The sequence below is a fragment of the Galeopterus variegatus genome, unplaced genomic scaffold (assembly GCF_000696425.1).
Source record: "Galeopterus variegatus unplaced genomic scaffold, G_variegatus-3.0.2 Scaffold2552, whole genome shotgun sequence".
Classification (NCBI taxonomy): Eukaryota; Metazoa; Chordata; class Mammalia; order Dermoptera; family Cynocephalidae; genus Galeopterus; species Galeopterus variegatus.
Window position 1 is genome coordinate 74775 of NW_007728663.1, and position 15191 is coordinate 89965.

General features: G+C 42.4%; 1 protein-coding gene across 2 annotated transcripts in view; it reads right to left on the minus strand.

Moving 5' to 3' along the window:
• Positions 1-9812: 9812 nt before the first annotated feature.
• The window catches only part of KCTD1 (potassium channel tetramerization domain containing 1), a 99401-nt gene continuing 94022 nt past the window's right edge, over positions 9813-15191 (minus strand). For both annotated transcript variants that reach the window (XM_008582268.1, XM_008582266.1), the window contains exon 5: positions 9813-10792. In XM_008582268.1, coding sequence (XP_008580490.1) covers positions 10634-10792 — 159 coding nt within the window. In that variant the 3' untranslated portion in view covers positions 9813-10633. The remainder of the gene's footprint in view (positions 10793-15191) is intronic.

Here is a 15191-nt window from a genome sequence, read left to right on the forward strand (position 1 = left end):
TCTCCACATGGGATCCGAACCCTCGGCGGGAGCACCGCCACACTCCCAAGCGGCGCACTCTCCAGTGCGCCACCGGGCTGGCCCCCCCCAAAATTAAATTTTTCAAAAAAATTTATCAGTGGTTTTAAGCAATTTGATTATGATGTGCCTTGGTGTGTTTTTCATTTGCAGAGTTCACTGAGCTTCTTGAATATGTGGGTTTATCTTCTTTTTTTTGGTGGCTGTTCTGTACAGGGAACCAAATCCTTGACCTTGGTGTTACAAGGCCACACTGTAACCGACTGAGCTAACCTGCCAGCCTGAATCTGTGGTATAGAGTTAGTAAATCTGGAAAAATTTCAGCCATTTTTTCTTCAAGTGTTTTTCTGTTCCTCCCCCACACCCTCTGAGGGAGACTCCAATTACGTATATATTCAGCTGCTTGGAGTTTTTCCACAGCTCAGTATGCTCTTTTCATTTTGTTTCAGCCTTTTTAAAGATCTTCATTTTATTTTAGGTAGTTTCTATTGCTATATCTTCAAGCTCACTAATTTTTTCGTCTCTAATATATAATCTCCTGTTAATCCCATCAGGTGTATTTTTCAGACATTGCAATTTTCATTTCTAGAAATTTGATTTTGTTCTTTTTTATGTTTTCCATGTCACCATTTAACATGTTCAGTCTTTAGCTCCTTAAACATATGGAATATAGTTTAATGACTGTTTTAATCTCTTTGTCAACAAATTCTATCATGTCTATCATTTATAGATTGGTTTAGATTGATTTATCTTTTTACGGTGGGCAGTATTTTCTTGCTTCTTTGAATGCCTGGTAATTTTTTATTACATGCTTGTTATCATAAATTTTACTTTGTTCAGTGCTGGATATTTATGTATTCCTATAAACTTGAATTTTGTTTTAGAATGAGGTTATGTTACTTGGAAATAGTTTGATCCTTTGGGGATTTGCTTTAAGCTTTGTTAGGTGAGATCAGAGCTGTGTTTAGTCTAGGGCTAATTTTCCCCACCACTGTAGCATTCTGAGTAGTCTAGCCAATGCCCCATTAATTATGACGTTTTCTACTTTGGTGGGAACAGGAACTATTTCTTGTCTTGTGTGAGGTCTTGTCTTGTGGAGCTATTGTTTTCTCTAATCCTTCTATGTAGTGTTTTACCTAGCCTTGGGTAGTTTCATAGACTAACTAACTAGTCAGTACTCAGCTGAAGACTCCAGGAAGACCCTCTTGTGTTCTTTGGTCTCTGTGTGTAGCTCTCCCTTCTCTACTACTCTGCCCCATGAACTCTAGCTGCCTTGGCTTCCCTGGACTCCTAGTTCCATCTCTACAACTCAGGGAGACCACTGGCCACCGCCTGGGTTACCCCACCTTGTACCATGACCTGGAAACATTCTGAAGGCAGTTAGCTGGGGCAACTCAGGACTCACCTTGTGTGTTATCCACCTCTCAGAGATCACTGTTCTTTGTTGCCTGATATCTAATGTCATGAAAATCATTTCATATATTTTGTCTAGTTTTTGAATTGTTTCAGGTGGGAGACTAAATCTGGTTGTTATTCCGTATTGCTCAAATGTGAAAGTCCTCTATGACATTTAATTGGGCAAAATCCAAAGTAAACATCAAAAGAGCTGATATGCTTGAGGGGTTTAATATTACTAACATTTTATTCCCTATTGTATGCCAGTTACATAACATTCTTATTTAATTTAGTTCTTATGAGTACTACAAACAAGCTCTCCAAGTGTTGGAGCAAGGAACATGAAATCCATACTCTGCCTAGTTCTAGGAATAACAGATTTCATTTGTGTATTTTATCTGTCATCAACAAACATTAATTTAGTATCTACTCGGTGCTAGGGACATAAATCAGATATTTCCCATTGAAGATACTGGTGGGCCATTTGATTAGCAGACATGTAAAGAGATATTTTAACATTATGTGGTAAGTACAAATAGGGTGCTTTAGGACCAAAGAGAAGGGTCGTCCAGCTGAGGGGCACATGGGAAGCTGGTGATAGGCGAAGAGGGTCTTGAAGGATGAGTGGCAGGTGATTATGTAAATAAGAGGATAAATGTATTCCAAAGCAGGGAGACTGAAAAACGATATGACACTGGGGGAGCTGCTTTAAAGCATTATGTAGGAGGCCAAGGGTGGCCACAGAGGAGGCTGGGGGTGGTGGTGGAGTTAGATGGAGGAAGCACTTGGACGCCACCCTGAGGAGACAGACGATTCTGACAGTGACGAGGTACCCTGTTGGGCTTTGAACCGCGGGGTGACCAGGCTGCACTGTCGGGGCTGGATTTTAGGGGGCAGCACTCCCAATTCTCAGCAGAAAAACTAAGATCTTATGGTAATGGTCCACATAGTAGGAATTGACAATTGGGAAGAGGTGACAGGAATGGAGAGAAAGAGGCGGGTTGGAGAATGTTTGGCAGGCACTTTCTGCAGAACTCGGCTACCAGGTAAACGTGGGGAGTGTGGGAGCTGGCTCCCTGGTGTGGATGGACGGGGCATCCTGAATTGACACAGGAAATCTAAAGGGAGCAAGGAAAGGCTTGGGGCCAAACGAGCTCAGTTCAGTTCTGCACAGTCCAGTGGAAATGTCTGCAGACCCTGCCTCTGTCCCTGCTTATGACATGACATATTGAAATGATGAGATTACATGTCTTACCCTCTTGCCTGATGAAAAGTCCAGTGGCAGGGCCATGTCTTGTTTGTTGTCTGTGTCCTCAGGGCTGCCTACCCTGAGTGAAGCTCTGGGATCTCCGGCCGTGGCACAGGGAATGGGGAAAGCTATAGACAGCTGAGGTCACCCAAGGACATGAGAAGAGACCGAGAGGAGCAGTGACACACGAGAGAAGGGCATTCACACCTGGTGGCCTCACATTGTTGTGAGGCTCTTCGTGGGCCCTGTGAAGTGCCACCTCCTTGCAGTCCCGTGCCTTTGCCAGTGTTTAGGTAAGTCCTTCCCTATGTATATTTTGTAATATTAACTCAAGCCTTTTAGTGATTGTGCAGAAATCATTTCTGTCCATCACTTTATTAACTTTGCTTGGAAGAAAAGTGGGCAGTGGGCAGGGGGAGGGTATGGCAGATGGGATGGAGGCAGAAATCTGCTGGAAGGAAGCATTTGGGGGTTGTCTATCACTTTATTAACTTTGCTTGGAAGAAAAGTGGGCAGTGGGAAGGGGGAGGGTATGGCAGATGGGATGGAGGCAGAAATCTGCTGGAAGGAAGCATTTGGGGGTGTGTGTAGTTTCTCCCCACCCCCACCCAGGAACTATGGGGAAATAACTCTGATTTTGAAATTACAGTCACAGTAGGGAAAAGATTATACAGGTCAATATTGTGGTTTAGAAACACATCTGCTCTACCTAAGGTAAGAGCTATAACTGAATTTTTGCATGCATATGCAACCTACTTAGAATTTCACCTTTTCTGGTCTTTATATATTTAAGAGATCAAACATTTGAGACAATGACATATAGGAGAGCAATATATTAAGTAGTAAAACAATATTTTAAATAAAAAGCAATAATAGGTGAGAAACTTAAAGTTTGCAGCTCACCAGCACTTGCCTCCTACCATTTCCCCTTGTAATCCAATTGCCCATTACTGCTGACTAATAGAAATCCCAGCTGCGTGAGATTGCTTTAGATGATCCTTTAAGCCCTCCTCAGACTGGATTTAATCAACTGTCCTTACTGGTCTTGCTTCTTTTCCTACTAACTTAATCCTTCTGTGACAAGGATTTGATCCTCAGCTTCCAGGACAGGCTTTCCTAGTCAAGTTGCGAAGCTTGAATGGAAGGCACAGCAAATGTTTCTCTGGCTTTTTCAGCCCTGCTCGCCAGCAGCATAATTTAAAACCTGTGCTATCCGTTCCCTCTCCCGACAAGCACGATCTGACAGATTGGGAGAAGTGATGCTGCCCTGGGTGACTCACACTGAGAGTGAGGGGAGGAGAGGCTGAGAGGGAATGAACTTGAAGTCACAGGAAGTGCAGTCAGACTGGGCACATGCAAGGGACATGTAACTGTCAAGCTGCTCTGCTCATTTTTTGTGTAAATAAGGTTATAGAAAGGGAGTTATGTGGTAAATGGTTAAGGTTTTGTGGTAGGGGCTGTGGGGTAAATTGTTAGGGTGATAGATTTACACATCTCTTCACATTTTGAAGGTTTGAAATCATCATTTAAATTTCAAAGAATTCTGTAGCTGGTGGGCAATTTCCACAGGATTGGGCAGTTCTCTACCTAATTAAGAAAGGATGAAATCTCCGGGGTTAAATTTCACTTACGTACTTCCCAGCAACACCCCCCACAACACCCATCCCTCACTGCCCCACTAGCTCCATTTGGAAGTACAGCATTCAGTCTTGCCTTAGGGAGCATAGGAGATGCCAACTATTGTTAAATAAACATCTCCTATTCTTATATTAGAATAATGTTAGCCTATTGTTAGCCTAAACTGCGGGAACATAATGATATTACCCAGTGTTTTCTATACTTGTCTGATTGAAGAGTCACGTGTGTTGGGCCGTGTTAAAATACAGAGTCCCAGGTTCTTTATTTTATTTTTATTTTTTTGGTTGCTGGCTGGTACAGAAGTCCAAACCCTTGGCCCTGGTGTTATAACACTGTGCTCTAACCAACTGAGCTAACTGGCCGGTCCGCAGGCTCTTTACTTAGAGACTGAGATTCAGGAATTTATGGGGAGATGGGATGGAAGAGGGGTGGTGGGCTGGAGTCTATAATTTAACAAACGCCTTTTGTGTCTGAAGAACAGGCAAGTTTGGGGAACACTGACATAACCCATGGCAAACTTTTAATAAGAGCTGCTTGACAGTTACATAGTCAGAGAAACGTGTCTTCTTAGGGGTTTAGTCCTGTGTATTACTATCAGTTGATCACCAATGTTACTAGTAATTGCTACTGATAGATTTCTCCTGCAGTGACATTTTTGTCCAGTGTCCTATAATGAAGCACACTGCAGAGCAAAAATCACTTTTTGCATGGATTAGGAAACCAAAAAGAGCCGAGTCCAAGGTATGACTCAAACATGGTGTGTGTGTGTGTGTGTGTGTGTGTGTGTGTGACAGACAGAGAGACAGAGAGACAGAGAGAGATTGAAAGAGAATATGTATTGTTCTAAGTTTCTGGTGGGCTTTGGTAAAATTTTTTGACTTCCCAATGTTCTCATCACAGACAGAGAGACAGAGAGACAGAGAGAGATTGAAAGAGAATGTGTATTGTTCTAAGTTTCTGGTGGGCTTTGGTAAAATTTTTTGACTTCCCAATGTTCTCATCTTTAAAATTGGGATAATAAAGCCAACTTTGTAGGGTTTCTATGAGGATTAAAGGAGAGAACATCTGTAAAGACCTTTGCACAGCGTCTGTCACATGGTAAGCATTCAGTAAAGGTACCTTATTATTATCACTATTGTCAGTTATATACCAGGATTTAAATCTTTATGATCAAATGATATTATGACCAAAAATTGGCATTGCATCAAATTTTTGTTTTTTTTTAAAGTTATGTCCTTGAGCAATTTAGTTTTTGTGCCATCACACGCGATTCCATCCAAATGGAAATTTTCTGGATTATCTAAAATTGTTTTATCATTTTGTAACTCTTGAGTTACAAACTGCTAGTTTGCAGATGTCTTGTTTGGTCTGTACATTTGAAAAAGTGAGTTAGTTCCAACATTTACTTATCTAGAGATTTTACACAGAAATCTGGATTCTCAGGTTTTCTAGAAAAATGAGAAGGTTAAACACACAGGACCCTTGTTCTCCTACAGCTACGACCTGCTGGAGTTGAGTAGGGGCTGCTCCTTTGAAAGGCACACACAAGCTCTAGATTGTCTCCTACTAAATCATGCGACTTGCCTGGCCTCTGTAGGCATCTGAGTTTGTTGCCCAGACACCCAATGAGTCTTATTTTCTCACATGTCTTTACACAGTCAGCTTTTGGTCTGCTTTGTTGACCATGAATGGTTGGGCAGGGAAAACAGCCCCTCCTACCAACAGGCTGCCCACCTTCTGCAGTTCTCCAGCATTTCTGAATGAGGTCTAAACCCCAGCTCGGCAGTCAAGATAAGCTTCCCCCCACTCCCCACCAATTCAGTTCCACCTTCCTTTTCCGGCTCATGTTTCCTTCATCCCCAGTGGAACCCAGGGGCATCCAACGCCATGCTCTGCCCCTACCTTATGCTTCCCCAGCCCAGGGCCCCTGCCCTCTCTCTCTACCCCTTCCTTGCAGAGCTGACCCATCTTCCAAGTACCACCTCCCCGAGGATGCTTTTTCTAATTTCCCCAGATAGATGTGTTCCCTTATCATTAGGCATTTTTATAATCCTTGGTTTGTAAACATGAAATGACACATGTCCCATCATGCCTTGCACTGAAGTTAGGTAAGTATATACCTTCATTCTGCCTCTAGATGGGCAGAGAGCCCCCAGCCCCCTACCCTCCACCCCCAGTTCCCCATGGCAGAAACATGTCATGGTCATCATAGTATTACCAAAACTGAGTGCTCAAAATTGTAAGGAATGCTCAAAATATTTAAATGCATGAATACATTTCCATTCTAAGGAGAAAATGCTATTACTTAGTAATCGACTTTCTTCCTTATCCTATTACAACATAAAAACTTACTTTTTCTCAAATAGTTGTTTTGGACACTCCTTATAGAGCTTAACTGAGCATTAGCCAGTATCATATCATTTACTTGATGTCTTAGAGTCTTAGTTACAGTAACTGAGAGACAGGACAATACAGCCTCTAGTGAGCTCAGAGGGATGAGAGGAGTCCATGCAGGTAAAGTGCTCAGTATGTACCCGGCACACAGCAAACCCTAAATGGGTTGCTACTATTACTACCACCATGCAGAAACTCGTCTAATATTTAGGAACCAGCTTAGAAGTGGCTTGTTTCGGGGCCGGCCCGGTGGTGCACTGCTACAGTGTGCTGCTTGGGAAGTGCGGTGGCGCTCCCGCCGAGGGTTCGGATCCCACATGCAGACCGGTTCCCACTCACTGGCTGAGCAAGGAGCGGGGGCAACGCTGAGGGTTGCGATCCCGATGCCGGTCCCGGTCCGGTATGGGCGCGACACTGAGGGTTGCGATCCGTTGCCGGTCACGAAAAAAAGACAAAAAGACAAAAAAAAAAAAAAAGAAGTGGCTTGTTTCATTCTTTCTAAAACACTTCTTAGAAAAGAGCAGGTCAAAGATTGTGGCTTGTTGGCCCTAGACTAAAAAAATGCCTTTTTCTCAAAAAAAAAAAAAAAAAAAAAAAAGGGTGGGGGGCGTATTTCAAATATCGATGGTTTGGGCAATACTAGCTTTTAAAAAAAGTATACTTTTATAACCACCAAGGTAATGATTAATTCAGGAAGAGACTACAAATGGACATCAAAACCACTGGGTGAGAGTGTGTTGAGGAACAGGATACTTACTGTCTCGTATCATTCCACAGATTACTCATTAATTACAAATAGGAAAAGCTACTTGTAATTTGGAAAGATTTGGTGGACGTCACTTCAGCTGAGAGGCCAAAATTGTCATCACCACTATGGGCCACACTGACCCTTGTGATGTGATGCGATGAGAAGGACATGATGTCACCTACGTTGTGTTCTTACAAAAACAGCAAAGAAATTAACCTGACTCTACCAGTGAAGAACCAATCAGAAAAATCCAAATTGTGCAACAATCTGAAAAACAATTGACCTATGTCAATGTCATAAAAAGACCAAAAAAAAGAAAAGGCCGAAAAAAAAAAAAGGAAACTTTTCTAAATTAAAGCTGCCTAAAGAGAGATTAGTAGTAAATGCAGTGCATGATCCTTGATCAGATCCTCCAGGGAAAGAATAAGCATAGCTATGGAGATCCTTACAGGGACAACTGGTGAAGACTGAATATGAACTGTATATTGGATAATAAAACATAGTAAAAAATGATTGTGACTCAAATATATTTTGATCGACCTGCTCTTTCCTGAAGTATTTTGGTATCTGGGCATCTATACATTCCAAGCCTAAAAACGTGAAAATTACAAGTGAAATGTTTGCTCCGTTGAATTGGATCAGAGTTTTTGAAGAATGTGCCATTGGGTGGTAGTCTCATACTCGTCAATGGGCACAGAAACTCATAAAAGAGCAAGCTGAATGCTAATAGCTAAAGCACATGATTCTGTGGAGTATTTGGCTGGGACAACACTAATTGCACAGAGGGAGTGCTGGGTAAATGTCAACTGATGACAGTAACCAGCAGCTTCTAAAAGTGATGCCCTTGTTTTCTTGACGTTGGGAAATTTTGCCTAATGAGAATGGATTGCTAGTAAAATCATAGAGCAATTTCATTCTCCTTTCGGTAGGACGTGGATGGCTTGAGCAGCTGGTGGGAGCAGCCCTACCTGTCCTCATCTCGGACAGTGGTGTATTAGTCTCAAATAAGGGGAAATTAAACAACAACGTGGACGTGTAGCTGGCAGTCATTAAAGTAAATTCAGCGTTTGGGCCGCCTCTGTGTTTCAGGGAATGATAGGAGCCATTAACAGCTTACTTTTAGTTTCAGAAGCCAGAGATATTTTCATTACTAGTGTCCTCAGGCATAGACTTTTTAATTTTAAAAAAGAAAGTAAGTTCAGGATGGAAATAGCCCACCACCATGGGAACGTCTCTGCAGCAGAAACACGTTATAGTTTACCTGTCAATCTTACCAGCACGCCAGCTTTATTTTGAGTGTCTGGAACAAGGAAGAGAAGTACAGAAGAAAGGTAAAGGCAGGGCTGATAGAGGAACCAGTCACTAATACCTTGGAAAAGCTAAGGTCTTAATTCCAAAGTGATACTAAAATCTCAGGTTTCTTACATCCCTGGCTAATAACAAAGTGATTGTTCTGACCCTGAGATTTTCCTACTATTTCTAAAGCCATAAGGCTCTACTTTTAAGATCTTTTGGACAGGTATTATGGCCTATTCACCTTTGTCACAAATTCTTTGTTACTTTCCCCAGCAGGAGGTGGATTGTGTTTCCTCTCTCCTTGAGTCTGGGCTGGCTGTGTGTCCATTCAACCAACAGAATGTTCTGACCCTGAGATTTTCCTACTATTTCTAAAGCCATAAGGCTCTACTTTTAAGATCTTTTGGACAGGTATTATGGCCTAGTCACCTTTGTCACAAATTCTTTGTTACTTTCCCCAGCAGGAAGTGGATTGTGTTTCCTCTCTCCTTGAGTCTGGGCTGGCTGTGTGTCCATTCAACCAACAGAACGCAGCAGAGGCACACTGTGCAGTTCCAGGCCCAGCCCTTTAGAGAACTGTGGCTTCTGCTGCCTCTTTCTTAGAACACTTACTCTGGGACACTCCTCCTTGGAACCCAGCTACCATGCTGAGAAGGGCCTGAGCCACATGCAGGTCAACAGCCAGTATTAGTTGGCAGCCATCTGGGAGAGCCACCTTGGACATCCCAGCCCAGTCATGCCCCCGATGGCATCGTGTGGAGCAGAAGAAGCCCAGCAATATATAAGAATCACAGAAGCACATCAGAGAATAAAATATGGTTTTAAGCCACAAAATTTTGGCGTGGTTTGCTCTGCAGCAATGGATAACTGAAATAGGTGTAACTGAAAAGTTCCTAAAAAGGAAGATTTGTTTTGGTAACCAGTGTAGAATAACAAAGGCATGTGAAATAACATTTGCTGAGTTGGAAGAGAACTGTCTAGAACGGGTGATGATATCCTTATCCTTTAGTGGGTTTTGACTCAAAACTGCCCCCAGCTACAAGGCCTCTTTCGGATGCTCGACACAGAAAATTTAAAAAAGCAAAATTTCATTTTATTCCAGCCTCACCCCAACACGTGTGTTTCACACAGACCTTATTTTTTAAACAGTTTATTGTATTTAATACATTATAAAATTTGAAAAATTGTAGGAAAGCAGCAGCCTCAAACTGGAGCAACTCTAACAAGTAATAATTCTGGCCCCTTTGCAAAACTGATCAGTTTAAAAACAAAGTAATGTTCACATCTGTGAGGCAGACAAAAAAGTGTGACTTCTGTACAAACTACATTTAAAATTTCATGTCTAACGTCTTTCAAATGCAAGGTGCTCATGAGAGTTTTTCTGAAGTCCTGCCTGGTCCCCACCTAAAGAAAGACATGAAACCTCCATATGCAAAGAAACTCGATTCAAGGTGTTTTTTTTTTTAAAAAAAGGAAAAAGAAAGACAAAGGAAAAAAAACAATGGATGGCTGTTGGCAATGGCAACTGTAAGGAGACTGTGTCCTCACCGCTCATGGCTTGTTTAGTGGTCAGAGGCCTTGGGAGGCCCAAGACTCTTCTCGGCCATCACAGCACCAACTGTAGCTATCACCGGTTTTTGTTTTTGTTTTTTTTTGCATTTCCTACCTTTTGACATATATATATATATTTATATATTTTTTACACCTTGAGGATATCACTATTCCAACTGTTCCCATATGAATACAGGTGTGGTCTCTATTGGATATAAATGTGTCTTTTATTCAATTTTAGGTCCAGGACTTGGTTTGCTGTCCCAACTGCACATAAATGTCCCTTTTTTTGTTTGCGTTATTGGTTGTATATGTTTTCCTTTTTGCATGAGAAATATGTCCATTTAGTCCAGAGGCTCTTGCTTTATCCGGATGACGGAGGGTACACGGGGCGTCCGCCTCAGTTCCCGCCGAAGGACGTATTCGCTGAACTGGGATGAGTCCACTCCTCCCCCACAGGAGCCCACGATTTCAAATCCTCTTTGCTGCAACCTCTCGAGGACCTGCAAGGGGTCAAGACAAAGCCAATTAGGGGCGAGGTAGACTTTTGGCCACATAAACATCCCAAAGGATTGTGCCAAGGTTTGAGACCCTGTGCACCTCTGGTCCATCTCATCCAGCCCCTATTCTCTGTGAGCGTCTGCTTTCAAAGAAAGACCCTGGATTAAAGGACAGGAGGGAGGGAGCAAACGTTTCTAATACCTAACAGCTGCATTTACATGCTTGCTTTACACATGCTGGTTATAACACTGGTGGTGGTAGCCCCATTTCATACAAGAGAAAACTGAGGCCCCTGGCTAGTAAGCGATGGAGCTGGGTTTCCAACTCAGGTCTGTTTAGCCTCAAGTCCCATGTCTTTAAAAAATACGTAATGCTGCCTTCTCTGCAAAAAAAAATGACAGATTACATTTCAAAGCTCATTTACCACTAAAATGTGTTCAATGAGATGATAAAGGATATGGAAAGACAGTGATATCTGAGTTTACTTAGCCAGTGATTCACCTGCATTCTCAACGCTGCCATCACTCAAGTTACCCAGTACTGAGTTAATATGCTATATTTCAGCTTGGAAGATTGATGTAATTTCAATAGCAGAACAAACGAACTACTCTGTTGGAGACAGTTGATGTTTATCTACAGGTCATCAAGTTTGTGGCATTTGAAATAGATTTATTGCCTGCATACATTCAACGAGGCAAGAATAGATGTCATGGTTATATACTAGCAAATATATCCAAAAAAAGATATCCTAAACTTCTCATAAAAACATAAGCCACATAACCTATTGTTTAACTTTGAAATCAAATATCGAATGCCAGAGAGATCCCTGGGTTTGTCACTACATATCTGACACTCTTAAATGCAGGAAAAACAGCCCCTGTGACTCTCAGGTAAAAATACAGGAAACTGATCTAGAGCATTGTTTCTTTAGGAATCCAACAAATATCAGACTTGCAAATGTTCCCTGCCAGGGAACATTCTTTATGGGAACCATAATTAACACCACTCTAAAGACAAGATGATTTTGTCGTAACTTTAAAAAAAATGCCTGCCTCAAATTTTTTGGGGGGAGAATGAAGTGAAATGTCACTAAATAACTCAAAATGCAGTCACTATAAAGTGGACCCCTACTTTTGTGTGTGTGTGTGTAAAATATATATATATAACATAAGGTTTGCCTTTTTAATCATTTTAAAACATACAATCGCATGGAATTAATTACATTCACAGTGCTGTGTGACCAGCACCTCTATCTATTTCCAAAACTTTTTCACTATCTTAAACATAAACTCTGTACCCATTAAGCAGTAACTTCCTGTTTTTCTTTTCCCCCAGTTTCTGGTAACCTCTAATCTACTTGTCTCTGATATTTTTTTTCTTTTAAATTTACTTTTTTCTTAATTGACCCATGATAATTGTATATACTTACCGATACAATACAATATTTGGGACATTTATACAGTGTGCAATGATCATATCAGGGTAATTAGCATATCCATTACTTCCAACATTTGTCACATCTTTGTGTTGGGAACATTAAAGATCCTCTCAACTAGCTACTTGAAGGTGTACAGTAATTTGTTGATTGTAGTTTCCCTACAGAACACTAGACATTATTCTTCCTATCTCACTACAATCTTTTTTTTTTAATTATTATTTTCTGGTCACCTACTTCTATATGGAATATAATCTGCTATCTTGCAAAAGAGCTTACTAGATGAGATTGGAATGCAAAAGAGTATATTTTCTAAAAACTAAAACCTCAAATGCTGGCATATTAAAAATCCTTATGAGGGCAGAATGCAGTGCTCTGTTTCTGCACATACGTTCATAATGCATACACACAGCAGTCAGCACAAGGATAGGATGGAGAAAACATCTCTAAGTTCAAAATCAAGATGTGCTTTGGTGGCAGGTGAATAAAAAAGCTAAGAACTGCTCACTCCAAGAATTCCCCGCAGAGGTAGCAATGCAGCCTGTGAGCATGGAACACCCCAGCTGGCTCGACCAAAGCACCGCACTGGAAAGGATTCATTGCCATGGTTAGGTGGGGAAATACACGGGTGAGGAAGCTGTGAGCAATGAAGAGCCTGACTCTGACAGCGCTTTTCTTGCAGTGTTGCTGCTAAGACAAGGAAATCCCTGAGCCTCTTCCTCCCCAGGGGATCTGATAGGCACAATATGATAATTATGCAATATGATCCAATGTTACCTTGGATGTGGTCAAAGCTTACTTCAATGTAATGCAAACAGCTTATGAAGTCATTACTTTTTAAACATCAACTTGTTAATAGCAAAGTTCATTAAATTTAGTGATCACTTGAGAACATTAAAATAAGTCAGTGGGAGGGGAATTAAAAAAATAAAAAATAAAATAAGTCAGTGGGGTATCAGGTATCAGATGCCTTATCCTAAAGTCCCCATGTGCCTACCGGCTGGTGCCTATTTCTTGGTCGGAGGAGCAGGAAGCAGGGTCATGGCCATGTTGTAAGATGATGTTAATCTAGATGAAAATTTCCGCATCTGATCTGCGAAATGTGTCAAACACATGAATTGCTGAGAGTTATTCACTGGCCTGAGAGGTGGGGCTGAGGTCTTCCTGTCCTGGCTCTGAATGGTTCTGGCCCTCCCTCTAGTGCAATACCTGGGCAGGGTGTGAGTGCGGGAGGGGAGAGGCTTTCTGGGCTTTAGAGGCTTTTATGAACAGCAGAGGCCGGCTCAGAACACGTGTGGGGCAGTGCGGGAGCGCCACACACCTTTAGGGGTGCCCCCTGCACAGGCGAGGATGCGAATGTTGCCCTCTGGACCCCTGTGACCCAGCAGCCACCCCATTGCCTGAGTGTGTGTGTGTCTTCCTCTAGCATGCTTAGGGGTCTTTTTCTGCCAGTAGTCTGCTCTCAGACATCTGGTAAATTTTAAAAATTATAAAGAGCTGTGGAACAATACTTAAGGGGGCAGCATGGTCTCGTGCGTGCTTCTGGTCTTTGCACTTTGGGACAGGTTTTGTTGGCTAAATCTTGAACAAAGTCATGAGCTCATTCCAACTCAAAAGAAGGGAAAAAAAAAAACCTTTACTGCCTTCAAATAGTTTTGTGTCACGTAGATCTGGAGTCAACACCCAAAGGTGGCTCCGTTTTCTCATCAGCAAAGCAGGGGATTAACAGTGCTTACTGCTTGGCGTATAAAAACAAAACCTTTACTGCCTTCAAATAGTTTTGTGTCACGTAGATCTGGAGTCAACACCTAAAGGTGGCTCCGTTTTCTCATCAGCAAAGCAGGGGATTAACAGTGCTTACTGCTTGGCGTAGTTACAAGAAGACAGTAATGCACAGAGTAGGGCAGACAGTTATGCACAGTGCATGTTAGCTAAGGTAATGATACCCACCAGCGTCTAAGGAACATGGCACCTCACAAGTTGTAAACCAAAGTTCTCAATTCCACCTTCAAGTCTCCTTCTCCCATGGACTTCTCCACCTCAGAAAATGGCAATTCCACTCATCCAGTTCCTCTGTCAAAAGTCTTAGCCATCCGGGGTTTCTGTCTCACATCCCCCAGCCATGGTCAGAACACCCTGCTAGCTCAACATTCAAGACACTCAGAACCGGACCCTTCTCAAGTGTTCCTTGGACCATAGCTTTCTAGCTGCTCTCCCTGCTTCTACTGCTTACTACCTGCTGCTGGAGTATTCATTTTAAAATACGAGAAACTGTAAATAATTTGATTACATCAGCTCACTCTTTTGCTCACAATTCTCCAATGGCTTCCTATTTGATTCACACAAGCAAACAAAGCAAAATCAAAAGAAACCAAAACAAACCATCCTAGAGTGCGTACCACCCTCCACAAGGCTCTCCACGATCTGTCCCTGGCCACCCCTGGCCTCATGTCCTAGCACTCTGTCTCCCTGATTCACTTCCTTTAAACCACACTGGTTTTCCTGATATCCCCCAATATGCCAAGCATACTCCCACGTTGGGGTGTTCAGGACCTGCTGGTCCCCGTGCCTGGAATACTTCACCCCAGATAGCCTCTTATCACCAGCTGGCAAGATTCATGTTGACTAATGCTTGCCCCACCCAACTCGCATAATGCAAGTCCCATGAACATAGAGCTGTTCTCTGTCCTGTTCTCTTCTGTATCTCCAGTGCTCATACCAGCACCCAGCACTTAGTCGGTGCTCAGTGAAGATGTGTGGAATGGCTGAGTGAATGCTGTAGAGGAGTGAATAACTCACCTACCCAACAGGAGTGTTACCACATGGCAGTTTCTCAGCTCTTTGGAGGAAAGGCACCATGTGCAGGCAAGCTTAAGTAACAGCATTAAGAGTGACATTCAAGGGACCGGCCCGGTGGCGCACTGGATAGTGCACCGCTTGGGAAGCGCGGCGGCGCTCCCGCCCGA